General features: G+C 42.8%; 2 protein-coding genes across 6 annotated transcripts in view; one reads left to right on the forward strand and one right to left on the reverse strand.

Moving 5' to 3' along the window:
- RAD9B (RAD9 checkpoint clamp component B) overlaps positions 1 to 13716 on the forward strand; it is a 64541-nt gene that overhangs the window by 46172 nt on the left and 4653 nt on the right. Inside the window, exons 11-12 of one of the 5 annotated variants that reach the window (XR_011505327.1) lie at positions 9934 to 10203; positions 12062 to 12158. Coding sequence is in view for 4 of the 5 variants with exons in the window: in XM_070516026.1 (XP_070372127.1) it covers positions 9934 to 10185 (252 nt within the window). In the remaining variant the exon portion in view is untranslated. Of the gene's footprint in view, positions 1 to 7927; positions 8086 to 9933; positions 10322 to 12061; positions 12183 to 13716 lie in introns of those variants that run through there. The other 4 variants (XM_070516026.1, XM_070516025.1, XM_044775885.2 and 1 more) reach the window with 4 other exon arrangements.
- PPTC7 (protein phosphatase targeting COQ7) overlaps positions 1 to 13716 on the reverse strand; it is a 35883-nt gene that overhangs the window by 4512 nt on the left and 17655 nt on the right. The window contains exons 2-5 of the mRNA XM_014858685.3: positions 11080 to 11259; positions 5722 to 5920; positions 2360 to 2483; positions 408 to 537 (exon numbers count right to left, since the gene is read on the reverse strand). Coding sequence (XP_014714171.1) covers positions 408 to 537; positions 2360 to 2483; positions 5722 to 5920; positions 11080 to 11259 — 633 coding nt within the window. The remainder of the gene's footprint in view (positions 1 to 407; positions 538 to 2359; positions 2484 to 5721; positions 5921 to 11079; positions 11260 to 13716) is intronic.

Consider the following 13716-nt stretch of genomic DNA (forward strand, 5'->3'; position numbering starts at 1 on the left):
ACAAGTCCCCCGGAGCCAGAGGAAGGGAGAAGTGAAATGTCAGACCCATGAAGGGCAGAATGTTAAACGGTTAGGAATGTCCAGGCCCTCCAGGCAGAACTCGGAGGCCTTTTGGGCTCAGGTCCAAGCAGTGCAGCGGTGGCAATAAAGGGTTCAGGTTCTGCCTGCCTCTGCAGCCAGTGAAGTTCAGTTCTGAAGGTCATCCTCTGTGGGGAAGACATGATGACATGCACTTGCTCTTGTCCTCCAGTGCTGAGGCCTGCTGACCTTGCCGTGGGCTCACAGCTGGGAGAGGACACCCCGGCAGTCTCACCCCAGTGCTCTAGTTCACCTCAGCCCAAGCCCGGAAGGCTCCCATCCTACCATGTGCCCAATTAGTCCCTATGATTTCCCTAAAGAGTGCTTACCTCTCACATTCAGTCCATTGTCACATGCAAACTGTGCGAAAGGTGACATATAATTTGGGTCATAGGCCAGCTCATGAGCTTGCTCAGCAATGCTTCTTGCTGTCTGTTGTATGCTCTCATAATTTGAATTCTAAGGGAAAGGACGAGGGAGTTATTCTTACTGCATTGCTTCACAGGACTTCTGCATGCAAGGACATTTGCAAACATCACTTTTTAAGACAGTAACATTGATCTAACCACAGTTTCTTACTTAAGTTTTACTCCAGATAGAGAAGACATTAAAACATTACACTTTGACTAAAATGAACGAGACCACCAGTGCTGCCTGCACAAGATGTCAATCAGAAAGTCCTTTGCCAGAGTGGCCCTGGGCCCTGAAGTCTCGATTTTCAATTTTGCTTTTTTTCCCATTTGAAATTCTTAACGGTATTCTTGCTAAAATGGGATGAGACTGAAAAGGCGGATTTTGCTAGCACTTCAGGGATGACCGCAAAAGTTTCCTTCCTTAGGAGCGCACCCCTGGCCAACCCCAGTCTGCTCTCCAAGTAAGAGCTGCCAGTCGCCCTACTGAAAATACCTTTAGAATTTTATATCATGATGAAAGATTCTTGTCTAGCTGTGTATTCTTGAGCCATACCCTTATCCCTGCTGCTTCAACTTCCTCATCTGTAAAACGGGGATGGGAAACAAGGTCCATTTTAGCTCTAACACTCTAAGACATGGAATAGTTTCAGTATAAATAATAATAGGCCTCTGCTTCAATGTCACCTTAAAGAGGCCTTCTCTGACCAATCTTTCTAAAATAGCAGCCCTCTCCATTCTCTATTCCTTCACCCTGCTTTTCCTCTTATTTACCACCAAGATTATAGCATCCATTCCTTTCTCTGTATTATCTGTCTTCCTTCACGAGAATGTAAGCTCCATAAGGGCAGGGATACAGCGCGTAGTGCCAGTTCATGTAAGCACCTGACCTTTACTGACCCCCACAGACGAGGCACGGTGCTCAAGATTTCACACGCACCATCTTAGTTAATTCTCACCAACAACTCCATAAAAGAGGGTCTTTTGTAACCACCCCCCGGCCCCATTTTACAGGTAAGGAAAATATTGCTTAAAAAGTTTAGAACTTATGGGGCTGGCCCTGTGGCCGAGCGGTTAAGTTCGCGCGCTCCGCTGTAGGCGGCCCAGTGTTTCATTGGTTTGAATCCTGGGTGCGGACATGGCACTGCTCATCAAACCATGCTGAGGCGGCGTCCCACATGCCACAACTAGAAGGACCCACAACGAAGAATATACAACTATGTACCGGGGGGCTTTGGGGAGAAAAAGGAAAAAATAAAAAAAATCTTTAAAAAAAAAGTTTAGAACTTAAAGTCATACTGCTTAGTGGTAAAAACATGAGAAAAGACTAATTTTTCCCAGAGTTAGTACTTTTATAAAGCCAGCAGACTACAGAAAGGCTGGTTTTCAGTTCTTGCCACTCTCTGTATGGGCTGAGTGTGAACTGTATCATTACTGGTGACAGCTCAGATCATGTCAAGGCCCCTAGTGGCCTGCTGCCCTTGGCTGGCTCTGGTATGACGATTTCCCATCTTTCCCAGCCTCAACCCCTGCTGGGCTTGTTACGAGAATAAAAGGAGAAAAAGACAACCAGGAGCCAACGTCATGAAAATACAACTAAAAATACAAACAAGAAATTTCCTCATCTGGACTTTTCCTACCTTTACCACCCTACTAAAGGGTTGAGTGAGAAGCCTCTTTTACTCTCGAGTTCACCCACTGTGAATATTTCCATTTACAGTTGCTTGAAAGATTAGAACTATTATTATTTTCCTAAATTCACAAGACAGTCCTTTCCAAAACTACAGAAAGAGGTAATGCAATCAAATCCATAAAGCTGAGCTGCCCGGAGAGGGCCACTGTTTCCAAGGGCCAACCTCTGAGTTCATTACCTTCAACTTTTTTAGCTCCTGAAGGATCATATAATCAGGCATGTTGTCAAAGAGTCCATCTGTCGCCGTCAGGATAATGTCGCCTAACTGGACATCAAAAGACGTGCTATCAGCAGCATCTGGGCTGTGACAAGGACAGGGTAGGGGCAAAGTTAAGAGAGCCCTTTAGAGATACTGTTCAAAGTTTCCAACGGGCACTCTGTTACAATGTAATGAGACTTGAAAGAAAAACTGCTTTATAGAAACAGAGTCAATAATAAAAAAGTCATTCTGAAATTCCTAACCTTGACAAAAATTAATTGAAAACTCTGATATAAATTTTAGAAAGCTCGACTGAAACTACCAAGTAAAACTGAGTTTGCTGATTAATCACGTGCTTTAAAGGAGGGTGGGTTCTTCTATGAGTCAGATACTAACGTGCCTCTAAAAATCCTAGTGGAAATGAGTCTTTATTTCCTAATTCTTTAGAGCCAAATTCCTTCCTCTCTTAGTCATTCTCCACTCATCAGTTTCCCTGCAGGCTTGAATCTGGCTTTTAGGAGGCTGCGTTATAGTGGAACAACTAGCGCCATGCAGGAGAGCATGCAAATCCTGTAAAAATTAATTCATATGAAATACCTAAACAGTTGTATTTCCTACTGTAATACTAGTAATTACAAGTAATACCATATTAGTATTACTAAGTAATACTTACTCTGGCAGAGTAAAGACAGTGTGTCTCCCAGGGCTTACAAAGTGCTCATCATGCACAGGTATTTATTTATTAATGTGCCTGGGACATGGTGGGTCTTCAAGAAATATCTGTTGAATTACTAAAGGAATGAAGAAACAAAGTAACTGACCCTCCAAATTGGGGGAAAACTTCTTTAACATATTGTTAATGAAAAGAGCAAGGTGCAGACAGCGTGCAGGGAAGATCCAGAGAGATGCTTCTGTAGGCAGAGAGTAAACTGGAAGGATTCAAAGAAACAGGTCACGGTGGCTGCCCCTGAGGAGAAACGTGCGGCTGGGGGCAGGGGCAAGAGGTAGATTTTTCACTACATGTTTTTGCGTAAAACTTTTAAAAAGATGGATTTTTTTCTCTGACAACACCTGATGAAAACAGACAAGAAGGGAGAATAACTCCAGGTGGGGAGAAGAGGAAAGACCACGTATTCAAAGAGTTATGGCCCCTCAGAGGCTGGCTCCCAGCCACTCCAAGGCCAGCTCCACTGCGTGCAGGCCTCCAAGGAAAGGGGGGAAAGTGAGGGAAAGGTGAGGGGGCTCCTCGTCGCTGCCTTCACCTGTCATCAGGGAACGAGAGCCAGGAGAAAGTTCACACACTGACCCCGGAGGGAGGGACCAGAACCAAACCACCCTAAACTTGACAGAGAAAGCTCAAAACCTGCGTAAGGAACATGTTATAAAATTTATGAAGAGAAAATATAAAAACAAACAACCCGGCCGTGCCTGCTGGGGATTCACACCAGGGGCACTGAGAAAATGTCTCATTCATCTTCTCCTGGCTGAAGAAAGCAGCAGCACAGCTAAGCGTTCTGTGATGGGCTCTGGCAAGGCACAAGCGAGCTCTCACACATTATACAATCAATACTTTGTAAAAACAGCTACTAAAGGAAAACCTGTAAGTTATGGGTAAAATAATATTTTATAGATAATAAAGACAACTAACTAAAGAGATAACAAACAGCAGGGGAAAAGAACACTAAAAAACTGATGGAAACCAGGTCGATTTCTTCTGTGGAGTAAAAGGAAATACAAGACACTTCACATTTGCTCCGTCTTTGGAAAAATCAGATTCTAGAAGTTGGGATCAGTGAGCAGGTTGGCACTGTAGCTCCATTTTATGCTGAGGTTTTCTTCCCCGGAGCGTCCTCTGCTGTTCGGCCTGTGAGAGCCTCGCTGCCATTGGACAGTCCGTCGTCTTCTCCCCACACGCCCACCCCTGAGCTTGGTGCTCCGCCAGCTGCAGCTCTGCCCATTCTGACTGAACACACTGTGCTGCTGGAAACTTCTGACTGCGCTGAAACACGAGCTGAAATCACATGCTAGCAAGCTGTCCCTGGGCTCCCGGGGAAGCCACCTCCACCTTGCTGGCAGGCCAGGCCAAGTGCTGCCCTAACCAGACCACCCAAAGACAGCAGGCCAGATCCGGCAGGGCCACTCTAGCGCTCAGAAGCCAAGACTACAAGAGTCAAACACAGGAAAAGTAAAATACTCTTCTCCAAAGGAGTTAGCTGAGCTTGACAGCAACCAAGGCCCCAGGGATTTGAGTCCTCCCCACTCCAATATGGCTGATCTTAACGTGCATCACAGACAACTGAGGAAGCCTACAATCAATCAGTCCCCCAGTTATAGCAGTCTTCCTTAATCTGAAACTGGAAAATGCTTCCCTCTCGCTGGGAGTCCACAGTAGACCTCAGATAGGCCATACCGAATACCGCCTTATATTTTATGCTCATTCTAGCTGAAAAGATGGCAGTAATAATCATTTTATCTTAGTTTTAAGATCTGGCTTAATAAGAACTATTAAGTAGAGACAACAGGCACTTGCTGGAATGCTTCTCTTTTTTACAAAAGGTTCATTATCTGTTTAACAACATTTATGAATCGCCAACAATGCTCACGCCAGGTCCTGTAAGGCTGCTAAAGGCAGTGAAATCTGAGACTGTCTTAGCCTTACTCTGTACTTGGATCTTAGAAAAGAGAAACTGTAAAAGTTGATTCAAAAAAGTACTGATTATCTTGGAAGGTTCTCGACAATTTAAAAATGAACTGAATGAAGGTGTTAGAAGAAAAAGAGAATACCTCAACAGCATCACCAAAGACCATATCGCAGACCATTTCTGGTTCATTTTCATGCGAGTTAACTTTGCCCGGACAGCTTCTGCAGGGGCTGCTCTATGGGAGGCATGCAATAGGAGGCCCGGGGAACCAGGAAGTTACTCTGGTAAATCTAGCAGCCGGCTGTTCACGCGCTTCCCTGGTAACACATGCAAAGTCTCGTATAGCGATAGCACACGTGAGCAATGACGCATTTCTCCTGCACAAGTTAACAAATACAACTGTATGTGCCATGTAGCCTTGGATGAAAAACTGATGATCTGTAAGCTTGAAACAGTATTTTCATAGTCTGCTCTTACTGAGAGTTTATCAGAATTCAACTAGGCTGCAATATCAAGTTTAAGCAAAATATCTTTTGAAGTCAAACTAGAAGGTCTTCCTGGAGAGAACGTTCTCAATGTGCCTTCTTTTCCCACATGAGAATGAAAAACGCCCATGCCCACTGTAGTTAAGGGGCATGGGGGGGAAGCTGTGGGTGAGCCATGTGCTGCTCACACCGAGTGGCCGAGAGGGGAGATTACCTGTCACTCAAGACGACTCCCTCGGCTTCGGGGGGTGCGATTGAGAGCTGGAATGGGGTGTTGAAGTAGTGCTGCTGCTCATCCGATCGGTGCACAACTTCGCCGCCCCTCACAACCAGGAAGCCCGAATCGCCCAGGTTTGCTGTGTGTAAGCGGTGGCTAGTCCTGTCCAGCACCACGATGCAGGCAGTGCTGCTACCTAGAAACAAAAACCATCTCCACTTAGTTCTTCTTCCTAGTCTACTCTGTACACACATTTTTATCACAACACCTCAAAGAGAAACATGCTACAATTTGAATCTCTTTTGTCTAAACAGGACCTTTCTTAGTTAGGCTCCACATTGCCAATGAACGTCAACAGTAACCTGACACTTAGTGAGCCACTAATGATCTGAATTCTTTCATCTGCAGACGCAAAAAACAATAAAAATGGCTGCTATATAACCACACTATTTCATTTCAACAGTGCTATAATCTATGCCAAAAGCTCAGAAGCGTGTTGTTGAGATATTAAGTTTTAACACTTAAATGCCAGAGTGAGAATGTTACATTTCCCTGGTCCTTCTCCTTAGTCAGTGGCAGGAAGCCTTCTCCACGAAATTCCCTGGCATTTAAGACGGGGCACACAACTACAATTTTTAACCAGATTTCCATCTGTTAAGGTCATGAAGAACTTTACTGGAGACTGACTCACTATGAAGTAACAAGACCTACTTTCCCAGGTAGCTTGTGAAATCAACCTGTTCACTTTACAGAGACTACTAAAGTCCAGAGGAAAAAACCACATTCCAAGCAGACAGCAAAAAGCTCCCACGTACCTTTGCAGCACAGTTGCACGACCCGCCCCAGACTGAAAGGCTGATCATACAACTAGGAAGGCTGCTTTCAAGTACTAAAATTTAAACCTATATCCACAGAAGAATGGCAAAAGAGAAGAATAAGCAGCTCACCAAGAAATACATGTAAATGGCCTGTACGCATATGAAACAATGATGATCACACTAGTAACCATTTTGCCTGTTCGTTTAACAAAGAGTCAGAAGAAGATAATGCACGGCGTGGGCAAGAGTGTAGGGAGCACAGGTACTCTCATTCCGTGCTGGTGAGAGAGTAAAACTAAACAATCTCCCTAAAGGGCACTAGAACCCTGAAAAATGTACATATCCCTCCATCTAGCAATTCCACTTGTGAGAATTTATTCTAAGAAAATAATTAGAGATGCAAACAAGACTTAAGGACAAAAACTAAAGTTGTTTAAGATCAGAAAGAACTGGAAACAACCTCAACATGTGAAATTAAGGGATTGGTTAAATAAATTACAGTACATTCATACAAGCAAGGCTATGCACTATCTATCATATAATATTCAGGAGTATAGACTCTGGAGTCAGCCTGCCTGCGTCTGAATGCTGGCTCTGCCACTTACTAGCTGTGTGACCTTGGGCAAATTACTCACCCTCTCTGTGCCTCAGTTTCCTTATCTCTAAAAATAGGGATAACAGTAACTATTTCATTGAGTTGTTTGTGAGGATAAAATTAGTTAAATCATGTCAAACATTTATAACACGTAATACGGGTTAGCTATCTGATAGCCACTAAAATCGTGTTATAGAAATATATTTGAAAAGGAAAGGGCACTTAAGTTATCACATAAGCGAAACAAGCAGATGACAAACTAGTATTAAAGTTTCCTTAAAACAAAAAAGAATGTCGCACTTAAAGAGCCGCACATCAAAGAGGGCGACATTTACTGTGCCAAAAAGCAACAGTAGGAAAATCTGAACTGCTGACAGTTAAAAAGGAAAAGGAGCAAAATAAACAGGCTGTAGAAGCAGCTGTGTTAAACCCAGCACGCTGTCCTTTTCTAGCTGGCTGGTTGCTGGCAAGTCGCTGCTTCTCTCTAGGACTCCGTGTCTTCCTAACAAAACGGGGAGTAACAGTAGCTACAGACCTACCTCGTGGGGCTGTCGTGAGCACACAGTAGAGTGAATTCCTGTTACCATTGCTCTGTGCACAAACAGCCACAGAAAAATCAGGGTGCACGATCACTAAAACATTCAGAGTTTTTCTTAGTGGAATTATTGGTAATTTAACTTTTGTTATTATTTTTTCCTTAATGAAAATGTGTAACTTAATTTAAAAACACCTAAATATAAGCATTTGTCTCACCGTAATGTTCAAAATTCTGTTTCCTTGCTGTCTACAGTACATGCATGGGTACTAACCTGACCTTAGAATGCTAAGCTGTCTACTCCCCACCCATTACACGTCAAAGAGAAGAAAAACAGTGATGTAACCGGCAATGCCGTCAGATGACCTGCTCCAAAGGTTACATTAGAGCTAAGGTCACCAATCACTCTGGCTAACTCAATGCACAAAAACTCCAATCATTGTCATCAATAGAATCACCACACAGAAGATCTTCTGAAAGCTGCTGGCATTAATCTGAGAACGAAAAATGACAGATGAGTAGCACAGCCTTGAAAATTGTGCAGCAGGAAGGACTCATGTTGACTCATCGTTACTCACTGACAAACCCAAGCTATCATTTTGCTACCCTTATGGCAGTAACTGGCTGAGTTGGAAGCAGAATGGTCCTCGAGAATGACAGAGCTTTACCATGCAAAGCAGCACCACTGGAGGCCAGCGCGGCCTTCCAGGATCCTCTGGGCTTGGAGTGCGCACGCTCCTCCTCTGCCCTTCAGTTACTGACGTGTGCACGTGGCGCAGGCCCCGACAGCCTGACGCGGAGGGAAGCTCATCATTCTTATGTGTTTGGAGAGGAACAAGCAGGCAAAGAAGAGAAGAGAGTGCTGAGAAGGACCCTGCTGGATGTTCAGACGACTGACCAATCCGGACAGGCACAAGCAAATCCCTCACGCGAAAATGGAGATATTTTTATCACCCTGCCCCTCATTTTGTAAACTACGACTAAGCCTTTTGTGCAGCAAAGAGAGAAACGGATAACCTTATTAGGACTGACCCCTCAAATTCTTAAGATATGTTGGCTCCTTAAGACCTAAATCCACTTAAGGGTTTCTGAGGAAATATATGTCCACAATTAGCTGGTGATGCCAACCCAGATCTAAACGCAGATAGAACTTCTCAAGAAGTAAGTGGTTCCAGCTATGAGCTTGCCCTTTACTATATCTCACAATTGTCTTATAGGCTTTTTAGCAATCGCTGGATTTAAAAAAAAAAAGGATTACCTAATCTTGTAAAGTTATCACTATTTGCAATTATATCTGCGTTTCAGTAAAATTCAGCAGCCTGTCTTGGCCAAAATATGCTTGAGTTTAGTTACAAACAACTTAGCGATGTGTGATAGGTGAGAGAGAAGTGTTTGGGTGTCAAACATGGTAAAGAAGGATTATTTCAATGTGTCTTTTAGGAGAAAAAAGTAATTATAATACTCAGTGTAAGAAACCTCTATGTCCTTACATTTATTTTACTAAGATCTTCCAGTTAGATGAGGGTGAATACAAGGGAAGCAGGGATAAAGAAGAAACACAGCAAAAAATAAAGCTTTCAAAGTGCAAAATCAGGATAGTTGTTTTGTAACTGGTTATTCCAAGTCACAGGAAATGCATGGGGCAGAGTCGGCAGGAGGCTCATGGGAACATGCAAGAGTCAGGCCCCTGGAATCTGTGCTGACAGGCTCTCTGCTAGGTGTCAGGCTATTCGATAGTATTCTGCAATGTCTACTTTTCCTCTTTCCAACAACATGTTTCTGAGTTAATACATGAAGCTTTAAGTTGTTCCTTTTCACAAAAAAGATCTCTCCAGGGGCCGCCCCGTGGCCGAGTGGTTAAGTTTGTGCACGCCACTTCAGTGGCCCGGGGTTTTGCTGGTTTGGATCCTGGGCGCAGACATGGCACCGCTCATTAGGCCATGCTGAGGTGGCATCCCACATAGCAGAACCAGAAGGATCTATGACTAGAATATACAACTATGTTCTGGGGGGCTTTGGGGAGAAGAATAAATAAATAAATAAATAAAAGAAGAGGGGGAAAAAAGATCTCTCAGTTTAACATATGAAGCAAGGGGGTCAGAGGTTAAGTGGTTTCTCATATGGCAAATTGACGAGAGGTGCTAGAAATAGAAACTAGGATGTTTCACTGTGCCAGGCAAGCTCCAGATTACATGTCCAAAATAGTGGATTAAGACAAAGCGGTATAGTAAAACCTCAAGACAAGTTTTCTCTTCACTTAGAAGGAAAACAAGATGATTAATCACCGCAGGGAGAAGACAGAAGACAGTGAAGACAGAAGACGGCAGCGTGATGAAAAGAACCCCCCTTCTTACAAAGGATTTAAATTGCAGGCAAGATTCTACAATGCGGGGATCTCCATCAACACTAAGCAGAGGCTGATTTTAAATGTGGATGGCAACTGCAAGGAAGGCCTTCTAGTAAGCAGAAAGATGCTGGCAATTAGCAGAAATTTAATAACACCCTTTCTGTGAGTCTGCTTAGAAGGCTGGGTAAGTTGTTGGGCAAGTTCCCAGGAAACCATTTAACAAACAAATGTAGAAGCTGGGCCAAAAGATGCTCCATTAGCATACCAGATAAACCAACACTGGGTATTTGTAAGTTTTCTAAAGCAAGATTAACAGGGATCTGTTTGGTGCCATGCTATTTCATGGACTAATCAGCTAACCACCAGCACCCTGGGGTGCCTGTCTGCATCGTGAACTCCCCACAGGTAATCCAATGAATTTTACCTGCTGGACCCACCCCTATTCTTCCTCCCGCAGAAAGAACTGCTATCCTGAATTATACAACCACTTGCTTTTCTTTCTTTTTTTATCATTTATTTTAGAATCCCAACAATTGGTTTTACTTTCTTATGTTTCTGAACTTGAAATATATGGCATCAGACTGTTAGGTGGTAGCCTGCAATGTCCTCTCTTCCTTCAGCATGTTCCTGAACACTGCATGCAGCTTTAGGTTGTTCCTTTTCAAAATGTGGTTTTCTGCTATAAATGGACTTTTAGGTTGTTCCCAGTTTTCTGCTATTATAAACAATGCTACTATGCACATTCTTGTACCTATCTCTTGATACAAAGATGTGCAAGAGTTTCTCTAGTCTAGGGTATAGACTCACAAGTGGAACTGCTGGGACATACGATCTGCTCACGTTTAACTCTACTCTGTAATTCCAAACTGTTTCCCAAAGTGGTTGTACCTATTTACATTCTCTCCAGGAAGTATTAAGTATTCTGGTTACTCCATAGCTTCTCTATCAAACTCTGCTTAATAGGAAGAGCCTTGGAGAAAAAAAGCTGAGCCAGTAAGTGGTTTTCTTGTTAACCATCTCCTGGGCTTTAAAGAGGAAAACACACAGGATATCTACTTACCGAGCAAAGGTACTTTATTTTGCAGCAACTCACAGTAGCTCGTGGTGAGGATTCCAATGGGATTACTCGGGACAAACCGTCCTTCTTTTACTAACCGTTCACACGTCCGCATTAAAGTCCCTGAGAACTGAGACGGATCAACTCCATAGTCTCTCCATCCTCCTACACCATCTGCGACCCCTAAAAAAATAATCACATTTAAAGGATGTTCTTACCAGCTTCTCAGGAACTCACCCCTGGCCCCTCCCAACAGTTAATTTTACTACAAATTAGTACATATATTTACCCTGCAATTCCGAACGAAAAATGCTCAAGTTTACTGTATTTTACACTAACACTCCACTTTCTCTACTTAGAATTTGATCTTTCATATACTGATGAATAAACATGTGAGCTGCCACAGGGTGGCATTGCCTACCAGCCAAGAATTCAACTTCAGCAGAATTATCATCTTTGTATAGAAGTATCTGAGTTATTAATCTTTGTTGTACTTTATAAGAAGGAAAATTGATTTTTTTAAAAAGTGCTGATGCTTGTGATGATAAAACTGAGCCAGAGCTGGCAATGATTAAGAATACCAAAAGCAGCAAGCATCACATATTGTCCAGTCACTGAAGTGCTTATCCCCTCCCCTTTCCTCCTCCTCAGAGACAAGCACTGTCCCGTACAGGGCTGTGCTGCCCAAGGCGACAGCCCTACCACACGCGCCGCTGAGCACCTGAACTGGGGCTGATCCACACTGAGAGGTGCTCTAAGTAAAAACACACACTGGATTTTGAAAACTTAGTATGAAAAAAAGAGTACAATACCTCATTAATTTTTATATTGAATACATATTGAAACAATATTTTGGATATAATGTGCTAAAGAGAATAATACACTATTGAAATTAATTTCACCTGTTTCTTTTTATTTTTAATTAATGTGAATACGAGGAAATGTAAACGCCATGTGTGGCTCACACTATATTTCTGTTGGACAGCGCTGGTACAGAGATTTTTCACGGGTCCAAAGAGCTCTTGGTGAGTTCACAGTCTGCCTGAGACTCCTTTCTCAAGAGGAAACTAGTGTTCAAGAAAGTGAGTAAGACATCAAAGTCAACACCACAGCATCTCCTATTCAACTCCCTGCAAAACACCAAGCTAGTTATTCAACATTAAAATCAGCTTCTGTCCAGTAAATTCAAACAAACAGAGGATGAAAATGTCAAATACATATACTAAGGCCTTAAATGACAATATATGAACCTTTCTGGAAGACTCTATAAGAAATGTTAATAGCAACTGTTTTGGAAATAAAGGACTGAAAGTGATCTGTGAGCAAATGGGAGATTTTAGCTTTTTACATTTCACACTGTTCTATATCATTTGAATTTTATTTTCACAATGAGCATGTATTTTATAATAAAAATATTAAATTAGGGATTTTATTTATTCACTTAGTTTTTGGTGAGGAAGATTGGCCCTGAGCTAACATCTGTGCCCATCTTCCTCTATTTTGTATGTGGGACACCCCCACAGCATGGCCTGATGAGCCATGTGTAGGTCTGTGCCCAGGATCTGATCCTGCAAACTCCAGGCCGCCAAAGCAGAACATGCAAACCCAACCACCATGCCACTGGGGCAGCCCCAGGGATCTTATAATTTTTAAGGTTTTCTGAGCATGAAACATCCTCCCCACATACACATTTACATCTTTTGTACACTCAACTTTCACACACATTTTAAAGAACATATTTGGTACAAAAGTAGGAGAGTGCCTATATATGCGTCCCTGAAAACCTGGCTGAACGTGAAGTGGATGCATGAAACTCTATTTTTCTGGTGATGGCATTTATCAAACAGAAATGGAACACATCCTGAAAAAATAAGAGGAATAGAATTGGAAGACTGTAAAGAGGGTGACAAATGACTTATCACTATTGGGGCAGCAACTTTCCTCACTTTTTGTGATCAACCAATAAGCAAAATTTCACTTTGGGGCAATTCCAAATTAGTTGATTAGAAGATATGACATCTAGGATTTGTTTCAAAATAATAGGGGGCAAGAGTGATGGAGGAGTAGATGAAACAAGATTGGCCAAGAATGGATAACAAGTTGAATGAGAGGTACGCTCATCTCTCTACTTTGATATTTATTTGAAATTTTCCAGTATACAAAGTTTAAATAGTAACAATGATAATAAGAAAGGAAAAGGATCCTTCTGCCTGCTGTGTGGAGAGCATGAGTGGAAAAAAGGGATGAGTCAGGAGTCTGTGTCAGTAGCTGAGCTGTGAAATGGTGGCAGTGCAGTCAGAGCACAGGGGTTTCAGATCCAGCGAGACAAAAGGACTCACAGGTGGACTGGACGGGGGACAGCGGCGGCGGGGCGGAGGGGGCGGGGGAGGGAAAAGGTAGCATCAGGGATCACTGAGCTCCCCCCTGCCAGGAAGAAGGATCACTTCTCTCTGTGCTGTTAAGCAGCTGTGAGGCTATCTGGAAATTAAGAGAATTTAAGATAGTTTGATAGGAACTTCTTTTGAGGAATTCTTATTTCACTAAGGGTAAGATTTTACCACGATTTTAAATGCAACAATTTGTGTTAAAACCCAGAATGCAATTATAATCCTTGCAACTCCGATGAATCATTCTTTCTTT

Source organism: Equus asinus, chromosome 8 (assembly GCF_041296235.1).
Source record: "Equus asinus isolate D_3611 breed Donkey chromosome 8, EquAss-T2T_v2, whole genome shotgun sequence".
Classification (NCBI taxonomy): Eukaryota; Metazoa; Chordata; class Mammalia; order Perissodactyla; family Equidae; genus Equus; species Equus asinus.